Below are 20099 nucleotides of genomic sequence, written 5' to 3'. Positions count from 1 at the left end.
AACATCTCTTCATGTTAAAAACACTCCATGAAGTAGGTATTGAAATAACATACTTCAAAATAATGAGAGCCATATGTTACAAACCCACAGCCAATATTGTACCAAATGAACAAAACCTGGAAACATTCCCCTTGAAAATCAAGACAAGGATGCTCTCTCTCTCCACTTCTCTTCAACATAGTATTGGAAATTCTGGCCAGGGAAATCAAGCAAGAAAAAGAAATAAAGCATATTCAGATAGGAAGAAAGGAAGTACAATTATCTTTGTTTGCAGATGACATGATCCTATATCTGGAAAATATCATTGTCTCAGTCCAAAAACTTCTTAAGCTCATAAACAACTTCAGCAAACTCTCAGGATACAAAATCCATGTGCAAAAATTGCCAGCATTCCTATATGCCAACAACAGGTAAGCTGAGAGCCAAATCATGTGTAAGCTCCTATTCACAATTGTTAAAAAGGAATAAAATACCCAGGAATACAGCTAACATGGGAAGTGAAGGATCTCTTTAAGGAGAACTACAAATCACTGCTCAAATAAATCAGAGAGTACACAAACAAATGGAAAAACATTCCATGCTCATGGATAAGAATCAGTATCATGAAAATAGCCATTCTGCCCAAAGTAATTTATAGATTCAATGCTATTTCCATTAAGCCACCATTGACATTCTCCACAGAGTTAGAAAAAACTATTTCAGAATTCATATGCAACTAAAAAAGTGGTCAAATAGCCAAGAAAATCCTAAGCAAAAATAACATAGCTGGAGGCATCAGGCTACCTGACTTCAAACTATAGTCTAGGGCTACTGTAAACAAAACATGGTACTGGTGCAAAAACAGACACATAGAGGAATAGAACAGAATGGATAACTCAGAATTAAGACCACACACCTACAGCCATCTGATATTTGACAAACCTGACAAAAACAAGCAATGGAGAAAAAATTTCCTATTTAACAAATGGTGCTGCAAGAACTGGCTAGCCATGTGCAGCAAATTGAAACTGGACCTTTTTCTTATACTATCTTCAAAAATTAATGCAAGATGAATTAAAGACTTAAATGTAAAACCCAAAACTATAAAAACCCTAGAAGAAAATCTAGGCAATACCATTTAGGACATAGGCATGGACAAAGATTTCATGATGAAAACGCTGAAAGCAATTGCAACAAAAGCCAAAATTGACAAATGGGATCTAATTGAACTAAAGAGCTTCTGCACAGCAAAAGAAACTATCATCAGAGTGAACAGGCAACCTACAGAATTGGAGAAAATTTTTGCAATTAATCTATCTGACAAAGGTCTAATAATCAGAGTCTAGAGGAACTTAAGTTTACAAGGAAAAAATAAACCTTATTAAAAAGTAGGCGAAGGACATGAACAGACATTTCTCAAAAGAAGACATAAATGCAGAAGACAAACACAGGAAAAAAAGCTCAACCTCACTGATCATCAGGGAACTGGAAATCAAAACCACAATGAGATACCATCTATTGGTGGCAGTATAAATTAGTTCAACTACTGTGAAATACCTGTGGCGATTCCTCAAAGACTTAGAGGTAGAAATAGCATTTGACTCAGCAATCTTATTACTGGGAATATACCTAAATGAATATAAATGATTCTATTATTAAGCAGGGAAATACATTCATGCGTATATTTGTTGCAGCACTATTTATAATAGCAAAGATGTGGAATCATCTCAAATGCCCCTCAATGATAGACTGGATAAAGAAAATGTGGTACATATACACCATGGAGTATAATGCAGCCATAAAAAGGAATGAGATTACATCCTTTGCAGGATCATTAATGGAGTTGGAAGCCATTATATTCAGCTATCTAACCCTGGAACAGAAAACTAAATACCACATGTTCTCACTTATAAGTGGGAGCTGAATGATGAGAACTCATGGACACATGGTGGAGAACAACACACACTGGGGCCTTATTGGAGGCAGGAGGTTGGGGGAGGGAGAGCATCAGGAAGAGTATCTAATGGATACTGGGCTTGATACCTAGGTGATGGGATGATCTGTTCAGCAAACCAAAATTGCACTTGTTTACCTACATAACAAACCAGCACATCCTGCACATGTACCACTTAACTTAAAAGTTGATGAAAAAAAAAAAAAATCTAATAAAACCGGTACCTGCCTTTGATTGTGTAATACATTCACGTGTAATGTCATTATTGATATGGTAGAATTGATACCTTGATACCTGCCATTTTGTACTTTGTTGTGTTTCTCATGTCTGTTTTTTTCCCTGATCCCCATGTTTTTAAAAATACTTTTAATTGAATGAATATTTACTAGTGTAAATAAAGAACGAAATAAATGAGGTATAATAATTATACATATTATATAAATTATATATAATATATGATACATTGTATTACATTATTATTTAACAATAACTAAAGTTTAAGTAGTGCTTATTTATGTGCCTTGTGTGCTACGTATATTAACTCATTTAATCTTTACAACCCAAGAGATAGAAGCTATTATTATTATTAGACCCATTTTACAGATGAGAAAATTGAGACATATAATTTGATCATGGTTATATGGTTATATGGTTATATGGCCAGCAAAAATGTTGACTCAGGGACTGATCCCAGAAACGCAGCTTCAGGGGCCATAACCTTTACTACTGGTAGACATTAACTCCAGTGCATAGGAAAGACTATAAATGTTTGTTGTTAGGCTGATAGACAGATACTAAAATAGAGTAGCATTTAAGAATAGTGGCTCACACCTATAAACCCAGCACTTTGGCAAACCAAGGCAGGAGGATCACTAGAGCCCAGGAGTTCAAGACCAGCCTGGGAAAGATGACAAAATGTTATATTTAAAAAACAAATAAACAACAACAAAAAACACACAAAATTCCCCACAAAAAAGCCCCAAATTAGTTAGGCATGGTGGCATGTGCTTGTAGTTCCAGCTACTCAGGAGGCTGACGGGGGAGGAGCTCTCAAGCCCAGGAGCTTGAAGATGCAGTGAACTATGATCATGTCACTACACTCCAGCCTGGGTGAGAGAATGAGACCCAGTTTCTAAATAAAAAAATAAAAACAGTATCACTTCCATAGCATTTTGTTTATACAGCAGGGGAAACAGCCTACCAAATTCTTCAAGAGAAGGGAAGGAAGAAGTAAGGATATTCACACATTTTTTTTTAAATGATCTGTTTTTGATTCATATGAAGTTAAAAGTATTTTGGTTGTTTTAAATAACTATAGCTTTTAAATGTGATGGTGGAAAATAGTTATAGCGTCCTTGGAGTCTTTTTATTGAATGCTTTCTTCTTCTTTTTTTGTTTATTTAATCAAGAAACATTTAATGTCACTAAAAAATGTGTTATTAAATTTGACATGAAATGTAAGCTAACTTGCACAATTTTTATTTCGATATTCTTTTAAAATTTTTTATTTTACTTTAAGTTCTGGGGTACATGTGCAGAACATGCAGGTTTGTTTCAAAAGTATACATGAACTTTCACAATTTTTTGATGTCACATAAGCACTATAAATCTGGCAGCAGATGGGAGTATTGAAAATATATTTCATTCATTAGAAAATATATTTATTTATAGGAACATTAGGGTAGAATAATTAGATTTCCTGCAATTCAAATGTGCAATTTGCTTTTTTCTATTGAGATCTACAATCTATGTGTCATAACATGGAAAACATAGTTACCTTGGGAGTGTGGTGAATATTATCAGGAATCTATATGTCTCTGTCTAGACAATGTTCTGTTCTTGTTGTTCCATACCTTGTCGTACTCATCTTGATTTTTCTCCTTTCTCTTTACCTTATGCATAGTGTATTTCTCCCTGTTACCACCATTACTATTCTCTGTCTAAATATAACTACATAATTGTTTTTGAAGTGGATAATGGGATGTTGAGATATTTGTAGCTTAGAAAAGAAAGGCTGGATCATCCTGCCCACCATTACCCTTACTATGGTGGAGGCAGGTTCCAAATATGAGTAGTTCTACAATTCATCTCACTGACAATCTCACAGGATAAATAATACAGAGAAATGCCTTGTGCACAGTGACCTTCCACATACTTCATGGTGGGGGGTGTAAATGAGCAAGTGAGGTTCTTGAGGGCTTTTTAAAAGTTAATAATAAGGCTGTAAATATAACCCAGCAATTCTGACTTCAAGTTCTGTGGTATTTTAGTAGCACTACCTTAAAATGATTCCTATTTATGTGCAAGGGATGTTTCTTGCCATACTGAACCAAAGTAGATGATGTTAAGATTCATTTGATTTTAAAAAGTATGAACATAAATTGATTGGAATCTTACTTGTAGACATTTCTCTAGGGTTAATGAATAATTTTCCTAACTCTGCTGTTTAAATTCACACATCTCTCACAACTTATGTTCAAAATTTACTTCAAGTTTATCAAGGTGATTTTTAATGCCATATCCAAATCTGTTCAACTGGTACTAGGAGCAATTATATCCTTTTTAAAGGATTTCTCTGTCTTTACATTCAACATTACAAAAGAATTAACTTTTAGACTAAAAGTGGAACTCTGAAGAATGGATATTATGTCAATTAGATATATTATAATTGGCGATAATCTGCTTATTCTCTGCCTCAGTAGCATTAGCATTTGCAGGAAGAGAAAGGTTATATAGGCCATTTCTGTTCTTGTATTTTACTTTAATATGCTGAGATACACATTTTTTTTTCTATAAACCTAATGTCAAAGGTGGTCGTGAAAACTTAAGCATTAAAAGTCAGTCTACTTTTTGATAGCAAAGAGAAGAAAATGCATCTCACATTAAATATTAATCAAATTTAATTACCTGGAGACACTCTGTAATGATTTTGTGAAAGTTAGTCCTTGATCAAAGTTTTAATGGACATATTCCTACTTCTATATCATTTCTGAGATTATAAATTATATCTACCTTTATTAGAAACAGGAACATCCTTAGCGAAAGCAGTGTTTGAAAAATATTTATACAACACAGAAAGGTGAACAAAAGAAAAAACTAGCTTTGTATTTTTAGGCTTTGCTAAATAAAGAATATAGAACTGATTGCATTTGAGGTAAATTTAAGCATTGTATGGGTTGAAAATATTTTAAAGGCATAGTGTCAGCCCTACTGTTATGGAAGAACTCAACAACAAGGCTAAAACAGCCTCAAGGTAGACAGATACTGTTAGACTCATTCACGCACTCATAACTCACATATTCATTCATTGATTAAAAAATATGTGTCAATCACTTACTGTTTGCAAAGACATTTGCCATTCTGGGAGATACAATGATATGCAAAATAGAGGCTTTCTGAACACTCAAGGAGCTCTCTCATTCCTATGGGGATGGGTGATAGTAAACAAGTAATTAGAGACTTGTTTAATTGCAAATGTAATAACTGTTGCAAAGTTAAAAGTTCTGTATTGTGAGAACATATCAGAGCTGAAAGAGCTAATGAATTCAGGGAAGATTTGAGACCCAAAGGATCAACAAGAATTAGAGACTAAAGTGAATGAATAAACCATGGTCAGAAAGCTTTTGACAAAGATATTTCAATATTACACATGGTTTCTGAAGTGAGTTAACTTTTTACAGTTCTAATGACCTCAAAAACAGAGAGCTATTATGACTGAGATTATTAGTTTCTTACTCAATATTCATTTATTCTTTCTTTCTTGCTAACAGAACCCAATTTTATTTAGAATAACAATGTGCCCAGGTAAAGCAACTACTTTTTCAGGGTTCCCTTGCAGCTTGAGGGTGGTTATTTGGCACACTTTTAACCAATGCAAAAAAAGCAGAAGTTACTAGCTTAGGCTTTCAGAAAAGACTTCAGAAAAGACTTTTATAGTTGTTAAACAATTTTTGCTTTTTACCCTTTCTCTGCTTTATTTTTGAAATAAAAACATTATGACAGGACCTACAGTCAATATCTTGAGAGAATATAAGGATGAGGGTCACAACCTAAATACGATGCAGCAAAAAACATGAAAGGACCTAAATACTGGATGATATTATGGAGCTTGTATATCCCTAGATTCCTACTGTCATTTTTCACTAATTTGAGAGAATAATAGAAAAATTATTCCATAAATTTGAAGGGTACATTGAATCTTATCTGAGGAAATTTTGTCTTCCTTCTCATCAGACAGTTTTATCTACTTCTTGCCCTTATATAAACAAAGTAGTAAATGTTCAAATATATATAGTATATTTGTTCAGTGTGCTATTTATGTTTATATATTTATGCAAATAATGAATAATAAAAGAATTCAGAAGAGTAAGATATCACTTCTAGGGAAGGTTCTCGAGAATGCTTAATGAAAGAGATTCTACTTGAACTGGCTTTTACAGTTGTAAATTTGCCTTCAAATTGAAAAGAGGCTTTGGATGCCAAGGAGAGTTTCCTGAATTTTTTTCCCATAGGCACTGGGGAGCCAGTGGGGGTTTTTAGCAGGTTTATGTCATTTTTAGTGCAATAATTTATTGGCTACTAGCATGCAAATAGTTGTGGACTAAAAGACCTAAAGCTAAAATAGGCAGGTAGTCCAACTGCCAAGTAATAAGTATTTTGGAGCCCATGCCAGGATCTTTGTAGTAGTGAAGGACAGAAAAGTCTAAGGTGAGAGAGGTTACAATAGATATAACCTTGGTCATTTGTAGATATGCGAGAGAAAGGTGAACAAAAGTAAAAGCCAGCTTTGTATTTTTAGGCTTGGCTGAACATAGAAATTTTTTGTAAGTCACTGAGGAAAGAAACATCATTTGGTAGTTGGAGGTAAGGGAAGATAATAAGTTTTATTTTAAGGCTATCTGAGGATAATGAAGTGCAAATGTCCAGAACACAACTGAAACTTTGTGATTCAAATATGACTAGCATAATGTTATGTTGCAGGAACTAGGTTAAGTCCGTTGTGTTCTTGCCTATGTGATTTTGACTATCAGTACTTTTTGTTATTTTTTACTGAGCTTTGAAGTATCATTTTTCCAGGCAATTCTAATTCCTTTCATAAAACAACATTGGCCTAAATGGTCTTTTCCAGTATGCAAGGAGAGGATGGAAATAAAGTCAATATTTTCAATTTTTACGTATTGCTTGCAATTAATACTATAATTTTGTATATATTTTAAAATATTTTTTTTCCTATCAAAATAACACATTCCTTTCTAAGTCATGTATTTTACGAGGCATATGTTTACAATGATGAATATTAGAGATGCTTAAAATGGCAAGGATGACATTAGTAATTATAATTTGCAACATGTAAAACAAAGATAATTTGATTATCATCTGAAATGCCTTTCTTCTTTATAGAACCAAATTTAAGCAATTTGGATAAGCAGATTGGCAAACTGCTTAAAGAAAGTTTTCTGAATATTTAGGCAAACGTAACTGTATTTATAGTCCATAAAGTTTTTCACCATATATATTTGATTAAAGATTTTGCTTGAAAGTTTTGATTGAAAGTTTGAAGTTTTCTTAAGTCACTTCAATGATAATGACAAGCTTCATTGTAAAAGAAGTTATATGTGACTTAAAATTATGTATTTAGGAATTTGAAATAAAATTTTAGACTAGAATATACTTAACTACGAAATAACAGCTAGAACAAGTTATAAGATATACATGCACAGAAATGGAAGAACATTTATTTCGTAACTTGAAAGAGGAAGTAGTTCTGGTTTAATTGCTCAGAATTTTAACTCCAGTGTATTGTATGAATTTCTTTCATATACATCTTGCTATTAGACCTACTGCATGTTGTTGCAGGCTTTTCTTTCCAGTAAGTTTCCAGTAAGTTTGCTTGTCTCCTAAGCAAAGACTGATATTTCACTCTGCTTTTGTGGTCCTGTGCCCTCTATGTTGCCTTTTTTTTTTTTTTTTTTTTTTTTTGAGACAAAGTTTCACACTGCTGCCAAGCTGGAGTGCAGTGGCACGATCTCGGCTCACTGCAACCTCCACCTCCTGGGTTCAAGTGATTCTCCTGCCTCAGCCGCCTGAGTAGCTGGGACTACAGGCACGTGCCACCATGCCTGGCTAATTTTTGTATTTTTGATAGAGATGGGGTTTCACCATGTTGGTTAGGATGGTCTCGAACTCCTGACCTCGTGATCCACCCACCTCGGCCTCCCAAAGTGCTGGGATTACAGGTGTGAGCCACGGCGCCCGGTCGCCTTCCTGGTTTTTTGATTGAGAGTCTGAAGTTCCCTTTCCCTTCTTTCCTGCATATTCAACCCTTCAGTGTTCTCAACTTTAGCTTTGTATCCCATTTAGATTCAAAATATGGCAACTATCTTGAGGAAGAAACTTGTATTTATTGTCAGTCATAGCTCTAGTGTGACGTTGTCTCCTAGGCATCACTAGATTACAGGAGATTTTACTCTGTCTTTCCAGTCCAGACCTCTATCCTTTTGCCTGCTTCAATATTCAGTAAATATTTCATAGTAAAGAATCAGTGATGATGAGTTCAGGCTCCTCTGAGTTTAGGCTGAGGTTCAGGTTCAGAAGTTCAGGCTCCCTTCTCTCAGCCTTTATTCTCTCATAGTCATGCTATACCATGTGACTTTCAAACGCCCCACAAATTCCTTTTACTCTTTGAATAATCTGTGACAATACCAGTCTTTAGCCCTTGCCCAGACTTAGTAATGCCCACAGGAATGGAATACAGTTTGTAATCTCAGTTTACATAGGAAGGTCTCTTCTACTTTTTGGAATTGAGCACAAAAATCCTCCTATTATTACCAATCTCTGATATCTTTCAAACAATAATTTAAAAATTTTACTATTTCTGAAATTTAATGCCAAGGTTTATCAAACCTTAACTGTTTATCAGTAATGGTTTATCAAAACTTACTCATTGGTGGAAATCCAGGAGTAGCTATTTTGATTCCAGATAAATTATGTTAAAACAAAAAGCAATTTAGAAGTAAATGGTCATGATCGGTCAATGTTTTTAAAATGTTTAATTAACCAGAATAATATGATAAGTTAAATTTGTATGCACAGTTCCACATATATGCAAAGCAAATACTGACATAAATAACTTTAAGGAGAAAGAAACAAATTCAAGCGTAAAGATAAACATATATATTTAGATACATCTATTCTAAAGAGATCGAATAGAATAAACCACTTTATAATGTTACTTAGTAAGAAAAAATGAGAAATGGCTTAAATGACGAATTTCAGAAATGAAAAGGACATCTCTACAGATCCTGAAAGCAAAAAGCAAACAGTTTTCATTATTAACAAATTTGAAATTTGAAAACTTAGGTGAAATGGACAACAAATCTCATTAAAGAAAAAAATAATCCAGAGTTGCTATCTCATCTTACAGTGTCCACGTTTCAACCAAAACTTATTAGATATGTAAATATCAGCTATTAAAATTTTTTTCAAAAAATTAATAGAACTTATGATTAAATAATTAAAGAAAAACACGCTAGCAGTGAGCCAATAGAGAATTTCAGTAGATAATAGAAGCAAGCAAAGAAACAAACAAAAGAACAAAAATAATTCTAAAGTTGTAAAGTACAAAAACATAAATAAAAAATTTACTAACTGGGCTCAGGAGATTTGAGAGGACAGAAGACATAATTAATGAACTGAAAGATAGATCAATAGAAATCATTGAATATGAGAAACAGAGAACAAGATTGAACAGTATGAGTAGTTTGAGACCTGTGGGTCAAGGTCAAATATTTCAGCATATGGATAATAAAAGTCCCAGAAGGAGAAGTGAGAAAGAAAGGAGCAGAAAAATATTTGAAGACATAATTGCTGAAATCTCTCCAAATGTAATAAAAAAACACTAATCTATGAATCCAGGAAGTTCAGTGAACTCCAAGTACAATATATTTAAGGAGAACTCACACTTACACACATTATAGTCAAACTAGTGAAAGAGAACAAAGGTAACATCTTGAAAGCAACAAGAAAAAGGAAACTTATGTAGTGGAAACAATATCACTAATTGTAGACTTCTCATCAGAATCAGTGGAAGTCAGAAATTAGTGAAGTGACATGCAAAAGGCTGAGAGTAAAAAATTTCAAGCAAAAATTCTATATTTAGTAAAACTACTATTCAAAATGAATATGAAACAAAAATATTTCCAGATCTTTTACCATAGCATGGTAAAGGAAAATTTTATTCTGAGACTAAAACTTGAGGTCAATCTTTATTTGCAATGTGCTACAGCATGGCAGACAATTTAGGAATTGAATGCTCCATTCCTTTCTGTGGCTGAGGGGTTTACTTGTTGATGTTTTGTAACCAAGGTTTTTGAAGATCAGAGCCTACATGCAGTTTCACATGTCTGAGATCAGAGAGTATATGTAATTTCATATGTCAAAATAGCAGGGAACATTCAATGAAATTGGAAAAATTCTGAATGTGTATGAAATTGGGAGGTTTCATACCTCCTGAAACCTCTTGATTCTGGAAAAACTGAATTTTTCCAATTTCATTCAGTTGGAAATGCTGAATCTTTTTCATACTAATTCTGAATTTGTATAAAATCAGACAAAGAAACGTTAATCTCTTGGTCTATGGGGTTACAGGTCAGTCAGGCTTGAGTTTTAAGTGAGTTGTTGCATGGTATTGAGCATGTAGAATTTTACAGGGACTTTGACTTGACAGAAATGAATAAATTCAGAAGGTGCGTGATTTGGTTTTGCCAAAATACAAACAGGCTGACCCACCTTCCTTTGAAGTAGTTGAAACCAGTGAAATTTTTTTACACTTCCTGGAACATTGTCTTTATGTGATTCTCAACAACTTAACTACTTTTGATTTGTTTGTAGCTTAAAATACTAGAGACTTCCCTTTTAATATCCCATTAGCATCTCTCTTCAGGCAAGGGAGATATTACTGAGGGGTTCACGTAGTCCCATACCTAATAAAGATAATAATGCCAATGGCAATGATGATAGCAATGAAAGCCAACACTGGTACTCCTTATGTATCAGAAAACATTTTAAGAATTTTATGCACATTAATTATACAAATTTTATGCTTCCTTATGTTATTTTAGGGTAGGGCTTTTGTTTTCCGGATGAGGAAGTCAGGACACTAAGCCTAGGACAAGGATTCATGTTCTAGCTAAAAAATGAGGCCAGGAAGATGAGAGCCAGACATTTTTAGCTTTTGTGTTGGGACCCAGATTCTCTGCTGTATAATGTGGAGTTTCCCAAATGCAAGAACAGGATTTAAATATTGGCATGAGAAAAAAGTCATGCAATAAGCCAAAAAGAAAAAAAAAAAAACCATGAGAAATGTCTATTATATCCATTTTTCATGTCCCTTCTTTATTTTCTGTGATGTATAAAGAATCACCAACAAATTTGATGATCTCATCTACAAATACTATTTCCCCGACATGATATTCAACTGATTTAAGGTACTATACAGTACATAGATATTGTTTAAATTATTGTTACTAGACAGAATTTCAGATTTGTCCTATTAATCATCAGCTTAGGATATTTACTTGAAATGTTAATCTCTTGGTCAAATAAAATGAGAATTTAAGATGAGTAGAAAGAGGAAGGAACATCAGTAAAGTAGACAAGCAGGGAATAAATTTCAGAGAAGAATAAATATGCATAGGTAGAGGTTGTTATGAACAAGGGTAATATATATTGGATTAGTAGGAGAGGCAGTGAATCTACTGAATTTAAGGAACTAGTTTGACAAACTTTTCCAGGTGTGAACAAACTATTGTTGAAGAATACTGATCACTGATGCAGTTTCTTGTCTTTGCTTCAAGTTATTAAAAAAATAGTTTCTGTATGGCAGTAGCCAAACTTATGAATTATATCCAGTCTAGGCACTGGAAGAAGAAATAGATGGTGACACCAGGTAGGGTGGTTTATGGGAAGTGGGAACAATTATGGCTTCTGATAAGAAAACTAAAGTCATAGTAGGCATGATCAAGGTCTTCGCAAAGCTTTCCTGTTTACACTGGGCATATTGTATGCACAGGATCTCTTTGTGTTTTTATAATCTCTTCCAGTTTCTTTTCACATACTATAGAGGCAGCCCCAAAAGATACACAAATCATCTATGGAAATATTGCCTCTATTGCTTATTTTCCACCTACCTTACTCTATATACTCTTGATGCAGGCAAAAAGAAAATGGTTTCCAGCATTTCTTAGATGACTTACCTATCATGACATTTCATGTTTAACATGGGACTCAAACCAGAAGTGGGGATTTCATGTAAGAATCCCCTATCCTAGTCATGATCTTACCATATTTTGTGATTCTTTGGAAGTGGGAGGTAATGTTAGCATATGCTCGAGGGTGATAATATGGATGTAAGGAACAAGAAAAAATATGTTTTCTAAAATATGGCTCCTAGAGGGACTTCAAAAGTATGCTTTCTCAGTATCCAATTTTGTTTGACTTATTTGAAACTTTAAAATACTTCCCTGTTAGTTCAAACCCTGACTGTTCAGCCTTTTTTTTTTTTTTTTTTTTTTTGCATTGAAATTAAGTTTTCTAGAATAGTAAGATTCACTTAATCCTTTTATAGAAACAGGTACCAAACTAAGTACTTTACTCATTTTAACTCATTTAATCCTCAGAATAATATTATGAAATAAGTACGATCATTTTTCTCACTTTACATATGCAAAAACTCAGGATCACAGAGGGTAAGTGGCTTGCTTGAGGTCACAAAGCTAGTCAGCAGCAGATATTTGGAACCTAGGAAATCTAATGCCAGAGTCCACGTGCTTCGCCGTAACACTTTCCTGCCTACTGGGAAATCATTAACACTTAAAAAGTTTTAGTCTTTATACATAATCTAGGTGAACAAATTTCAAAGGAATATGTTATAATTTGAGGAAAATTAGTTTTTAAAAGTTTTCACTGAGATAATTAGCTAATTGTTTAAGGCATTACTTGTCCAACAAATACATGGCACTTATATTTCATTTAGTTTAGTATTATTATTATATTTATTAATATCCATGTGGGTTCATGTTGATTAAAAATGTTACTATGACTGCAGTTTATATAAAGAACCATAAATAATGAAAGAGGAAGCCTTCTAACTTAATTGTAATTATTAAAAATGAAATAAGCAGTCTCATTTTGTAGAATAAGTAAAGTATGTTCACTTAGAACAGTAAAGCAGGAATAGTTCTGCTGCCTAGGAAAACAGGTAATCATTGTTCTCATTCTTGTAAGCAATTTGATTTTCATGATTAAATTGAATATATTTGATTTATATCATGAAAGCTGTTTTTTAAAGAAAATGATCCTAAAGTTCATACTTGTGTTTATTTTACTTTAGTTTTGGCAAGTAAATTTACATTTTTATTAGGCATAGATTTAAGAATTCTTTTTTAAGTTTCTAGTTTTAATGTTTAATTAATAAAAGTTTTAGGATTTTTCTACTCATTACTTACTGTAACCATCCATCTGATATCTTCTTGGATATTTTCTATATAAGATATATTTATGCTCATCTATTAAAATTTTTTTCAGGTTATTCCAGCGCCAGGCAGCTATGATGTACACAAATCATATGAGATGTCTCAAGTTAAGCATAAATATATGCCACCTCGTAGTTTAGTGGCTAAAAGAAAACATGCCTCTTTTCTTAGTGCAACTCCTCGGTGCCTAGAAAAAACAACTGATGGGCCAGGTAAGTCTAGATAGTCCTTATAAAGCTACGAGGAAAAAAAATTCTAAGGTTTCCGTATTAAAATAGCTAGAATTATTGATAGGTTCGTGGAGACTGAAAAGTTAAGCAAAATAATTTATAACAAACCATTTTTCTCATCAGTGCTTTAACAATATAACATTGAATTAATCAACATTATTTGAGGACCTGCTGTGTTGTACATCGTTTTACTTAAAGTCGCATTTTCCGAGAACCCATCCATGATGTTATTGAGGACTTACTGTAATTGTAAACACACATTTGCATTTACTGTGCCTCTCTTAAGTGTGTAGGACAAGAACCAAAAAGAGAAAATACTTATTCAGTAGAAGATTAAAGTTATTTTTTCAAATGTAAGAAAATTTTTGGGGAGGGTGGGTTATGTCTCTTAATTTTACCAAAGACAATTTTACCACTTTTACTAAAACTAATAAAGTCATCCAGCATTCTATTAGGGAAAAAAAAAAAAACAGAACTCATAACATGCTAAAGTTGTAAGAGGAGAAAGGCACTTTACCCTCATTTGGAAAATAAGTCATATAGAAGATATACATCAAGCCAGTTGTACAGAATTATTTTTATTCTTTTTCCAAATATAAAGAAAGCAACTATATAAAAAGATAAACATTTATTTGAGCATTTACAATTCCAAAAATAATTTTAATTTTTAAAATTTGGATAGTCTTAGCTATCAGTAACCATTCTTGTTCTAAAAATGAATACAGTAACTTTTGCTGGAAATGAAAATAAGTCAGTTATTATGCTATTTTACACAGGAAGACTAGATAGAGAACAAGAACAATCATTTTCAACAGTAATTTACAAGTGTATTCCCACTATGTAACCAAACTGTTGTAGTGAATTTTTATGAGACTATGGAGAAAAAAAATGAAACAGAATGAAGAAACTCTTTTTTCCAAAGTTTTTAATGAAAAACTAAAACAGGAGAATGTAACTTATCCAGCAAATAATACTTGGACAACCTGAGAAACTGAGCTTTGTTTCTCACTGCCTTTTAAGAATCAGGCATATTGCCAGCCTATAGATCCATTTTAAGTTGAAGTTTTACTTTTTATTTTCTTTTTCTTCTCGAGTTATTACACCATGGTTGATTTTGTGAGGTTTTAGCTTTGCTGTGAAGTAGGATTCAAACTCCTGTAGTGTGTCCCTGATTACACTCAAATGTGGTTACCCAGGGAAATAAGTTCTTTGAAATTTCAGCACCATTGCCATCATCAAGCACAATCAATTAAATAAGAAATAATATTAATCTCAGGGTCTCATGAAGTAGATTATGTTGAGTATCATGTTTCCTGATATTTTTTGTCTGTCTTCCTTTACTCTCCTTTGCATAAAAATTCTTACACATGGAATGCAAAGTAAGAGTTTCAGTTAAGTGCCAGGATTGAAAGACTTTTCATTGCTTCAGTATTTAGCATAGAGCAAGCAAATTAGCTAATTCTTTCATTAGTTTCTATTTTTCACAATTGAGATATTTGCCACCTACTTGCCTCATGAGAATACAAAAGATTAATGAGAACTATATTTCAAAGTCATTTTCAGAACCTTTGAAGCTCCTTTGAAGTATAAGATCTTATCGTAATATGAAACATGTTTCTTCTTAACGTTAAGCCAACACTAGCTTCTAACAGAATTTGAGAGGTAAGGGAAATATCTTCATTTGGAAGACAGTTATTATTTGGAAGTCAAAGACATAGTGACTGTCAAAGTCACTGTACAACTGCAGAGTAGACAGCTTGTGAAATGAAAAGAGCTTATCACGTTGGTTAATACCAGTAATTCATGAAGTTTGCTATCCTGCATCTTAAAGTGGCCCATACTTCAAAGGGATAATAACAGAAACCCCACATGCCTCTATAATCAACACATTAGAAAAAGCCATATGGACCTCTGAGGCTATTATCTGATATCATGATATATGAAATTTTATATCCTCTGACATGTAGATATTGTAGTAATTATGGAATTATTCTTTTAAATTTAATCTGCTACCTTTAAGGTATACCATCCAAAATACTGCTTTAACATAGATTTAGTAGGTGCCCAGGGCCAGTTCAATTAATATCATGCTGTATTCTGGTAATTGAAGATTAACTTTCCTTTGTCTAGACTCTGTTACATTGATCTAATCAAGGACAAGATTCAAGTGCGATATTATCAAGTCTCTAAATAGGTTCCTAATTTTTAAATAGAGTTTTACTTTTTTTTTTTGATCAATATAACAAAGAATTGTCTATTCTTTTTAATATTAATATATACATACTAATTGTTTTTGCTTTAAAATGAAAATAATCCATTTTTGTTTGTAATTTTGACTCTAACTTTTGCTAGAGACAGCTAATACATGACATCATTTGATTTTTAAAAAATCATTATATAATCAAAAGATCTAGTGATAATAATTCTATTTGTTATATGCTGTGGGTCAATGTTTATCTTATGAATGATGGCCTTTCATATCATAATGTTCTTAGTAACAAAATAAGAAAAGAAGTTTCTTTACCCTATTATTTCTCTATTAAACATTGGTAATTTTGTTTTGCTTTAATAGCAATGGAAAGACCTTTTTTAGTTGGATGCAAAATTTCTTATACATTAGATAAAATTATTTAGTATTGTTATATGTATACATATGTGTACACATAAATGAAACTATAAGATTGTCTGACTTAATTTGGAGAGCATGATATGCATATTTGTTACTTGGGTCATTACATTACTAGAAAGAATGCTGTGCCTCATAGAACTTAAAAATGTACATTGTTATCTTTCTATCTATATAGAGAATTATTGGAAAATTAAAATTGATTACTGGATATCTTACATTTTTAGGTAAAAGTATTAAGAACTGAGGTTGATGCATATGTGAATAATTATAATCTCATGGGATTTATGGAACTTATAAGACATTTAATAACTCATGTTATAGCCATGTATTTATTTCAAATTATTTTAGATCTTTATTTCAAAATATGAAAATGGTTTTATTTATAAGTAAAGTTTTTTGGAATATACTTAAGAGGGACAAAAGTCATTTTCATTAGTCTAAATTAAAGAAGGAAATAGTACATCCACAATCAGTGTATTGTATATCCTTTAGTGTTGTGTGACTAATAAAACACAGTAGAATTGTTTAATGAAGAAATAATTAAATTAGGCATATCACATTATAAAGCAGTCTTTTCTTATTACACCAAGTTTTAATTAATGGATATGTAAATGATTTTGTGATTGATCCAACTCAGGTAAAGTGAAATTGTTAAGTGGAAAAGTATTTAAGCATCACTTTATCTCTCATATTGACATGTTTTTAGTCATGGGTTGGGGGCAGGGGTATGCTTGACAAATTTAAAAAGAAAATGGATATAAACATCATTGAGAACGTGGAAAATTGAGGACCCTCATACACTGTGTTGAAAGTGTAAATTTATATCAGTGTTTCTTAAGGGCAGGTTGGCAAACTGTTTCAAATATTAATGCCATTTGACCCTAGAATTCTGCTCCTAAGATCATCCTAAGGCAATTATTAATACCAAAACTTAAACATCAAGGACTTAATGAAAAGAGTAATAAAAAGTTCAAAATGTCCTAAATGGAAAGAAAAGTGGAGTTTAGTTAATTTTGATACATAACTGACTAGAGTCCTATGAAAATATTACAAATGTTATATGATTTTTTAAACATGGGAAGATCTTGGTAACAAGATAGGATTAATCTATTCAATCAATTAACAAATATGTATTGAGACTATCTTATATATTAAGCACTCTTCCAGGGACTTGTGATACAGTAAATATTCTTGTTTCATAGAGCTTATTTTTAATTTTAATTAATAATATATTTTATCAACTAAATATTAATTTATTGTTATTTATTATCAGTTAGTAATTAAATATTGTTAATATTATAAATTAATAATGAATAATATATGCTGTGATACAGTAAATATTCTTGTTTCATAGAGCTTAATTTCAGATATAAAAGACATTTAATAAATGAAGAGGTAGATTGATAAACAGAAAGAGGAAGAAGGAAAATCAAGCATTTTTAAATTCCATGGGGGGACAAACAAGAGGTAAAAGGATTGAGAGTTTAGAGTGGATGGTGAATCAGTTCCAAATAATGTTAATGGGGAAGGCTTCACTGAGAAATTAATAAAGACATACCTTGGCAATATGGCTTAGTTTGGTTACATACCGCTGCAATAAAACTAAGATTGCAATAAAGCGAGTCACATGAGTTTTTTGATTTCCCAGTACATATAAAATATGTTTATACTATACTATAGTCTATTAAGTGTGCGATAGCATTATGTCTAAATAAAACAAAGTAAATGACTTAATTAAAAACGCTGAATTGCTTAAAAAAAATGCTAACAATTATTTGAGCTTTTGGCGAGTCTTCTTTTTCTCCTGGAGGGTCTTGCTTTGATGTTGGTGGCTGCTGAATAGTCAGAATTTTGTTTACTAAAGATTGGGGTGGCTCTGGAAATTTCTTAAAATAAGACAATGATGAAATTGGTCACACTGATTGACCCTTCCTTTCATGAGATTTCTCTGTGGCATATGATGTGACCTGACCTGATAGCACTTGACTCACAACAGAACTTCTTTAAAAGTGCAGTTAATCCTCCCTAACCCTACCACTGTTTTATCAACTAAGTTTATCCAATATTCGAAATCCCTTGTTGTTATTTCAACAGTGTTCACAACATCTTCACCAGGAGTAAATCCCATCTCAATAAACCACTTTCTTTGCTCATCCACAAGAATCAACTCCTCATCCTTTCAAGTTTAATCATGAAATTTTAGCAATTCAGTCATCTCTGGGCTCCACTTCTAATTCTAGTTATCTTGCTATTTCTACCATATGTGAAGTTACTTCCTCTACTGAAATCTTGAACCCCTCAAATCATGAGGAATGGAATCAACCTTTTTCAAACTTCTGTTTATGTTGATCTTTTGACCTCTTCCCATGAATCATGAATGTTCTTAATGATACCTATAATGATATAGTCTTTCCAGAAGGTTTTCGATTTACTTTGCCCAGATCCCAGAGGAGTCATTCTGTATGGTGGCCATAGCCTTACAAAATGTATTTTTAAAATAAGACTTGAAAGTTGAAATTAGTCTTTGATCCATGGGTTCAGAATGGATGTTGTATTAGCAGGCATGAAAATAACACTAATTTCCTTGTGCATCTCCATCAGAGCTCTTGGGTGACAAGGTGAATTATCAACAAGTAGTAACACTTTTATTTTGTAAGTGAAAGAAAGTTTATTAAGAAAATAAAGGAATAAGGAATGGCTACTCCATAGATAGAGCAGCCCCAGTGGCTGTTGGTTGCCCATTTTTACAGTTATTTCTTGATTATGTACTAAACAAGGGGTGGATTATTCATGAGTTTTCTGACATTTCTTAGAACTCAGTATTCCTTCCATTTTTAGACCATATAGGATAACTTTATGGCATTGCCATGGCATTTGTAAGCTGTCGTGGCACAGGTGGGAGTGTATCAGTGAGGATGACCAGAGGTCATTCTCGTCACCATCTTGGTTTTTGGTGGGATTTAGCTGGCTTCTTTACTGCATTCTGTTTTATCAGTAAGGTCTTTGTGAACTGTATGTTGTGCCAACCTCCTATCTAATCCTGTGAATTAGAATGAGCAACTTACTGGGAATGCAACCCGGAATGTCTCAGCCTGATTTTACCCAACCACTACTTAAGATGGAGGCACTCTGATTCAAACACCTCTGACATTTTCCCCCTCCCTTTTATAAGAGAACCCTTAATCTTAAGGGTTTGAGAGGGATGAAGATCCATCTTCTGTAACTTCAGGCTGAACAGGGGCAATAATATTGCTGCCTAACTATTGGATCTCTTGCATTCAGGGTAGAGAGGAGCTCAGTCAGAAAGTGTAAGTATGTATGGTCAGGGCAATACATAACTCTTCAGTACCAACAAAAGGTGAGATCCATCCCTCTTGTTTCTTCTGAGCAGCGGCCAGAGATGGCTGGTTTTACACAGGAGTAAGCAGAGTTAGTCTAAATTGTAGAAAAAACTCAAAAACAACTGATGAAACTAGAATCTAATAACATCTGTACCATTTTTCTTGAAACATATTTTTCTCTCTAGTCTGCCATTTTTAATAAAGACAAATCATAGTATGACCAATTTGGTTTATTATATTTGGCCTGATTATCTGTATAAAGTACAGCAAGAATAATAACTTTTTTTATTATACTTTAAGTTCTGGGGTACATGTGCAGAATGTGGGTTTGTTACATAGGTATACATGTGCCATGTTGGTTTGCAGCATCCATCACGCCTTCATCTACATTAGGTATTTCTCCTAGTGCTATCCCTCCCCTAGCGCCCCACTCCC

At 32.9% G+C, this 20099-nt stretch overlaps 1 protein-coding gene across 1 annotated transcript in view; it reads left to right on the top strand.

Moving 5' to 3' along the window:
• STPG2 (sperm-tail PG-rich repeat containing 2) overlaps positions 1-13676 on the top strand; it is a gene marked incomplete at its 3' end in the record, with an annotated part of 269635 nt that extends 255959 nt beyond the window's left edge. Inside the window, exon 9 of the mRNA XM_011972945.1 lies at positions 13517-13676. Within this exon, the coding sequence (XP_011828335.1) occupies positions 13517-13676 (160 nt within the window). The remainder of the gene's footprint in view (positions 1-13516) is intronic.
• Positions 13677-20099: the final 6423 nt, after the last annotated feature.

Source organism: Mandrillus leucophaeus, unplaced genomic scaffold (assembly GCF_000951045.1).
Source record: "Mandrillus leucophaeus isolate KB7577 unplaced genomic scaffold, Mleu.le_1.0 Scaffold1321, whole genome shotgun sequence".
Taxonomy (NCBI): Eukaryota; Metazoa; Chordata; class Mammalia; order Primates; family Cercopithecidae; genus Mandrillus; species Mandrillus leucophaeus.
Note: the sequence above shows the minus strand (reverse complement) of the source record. Positions and strands in the feature narration are given on the sequence as shown.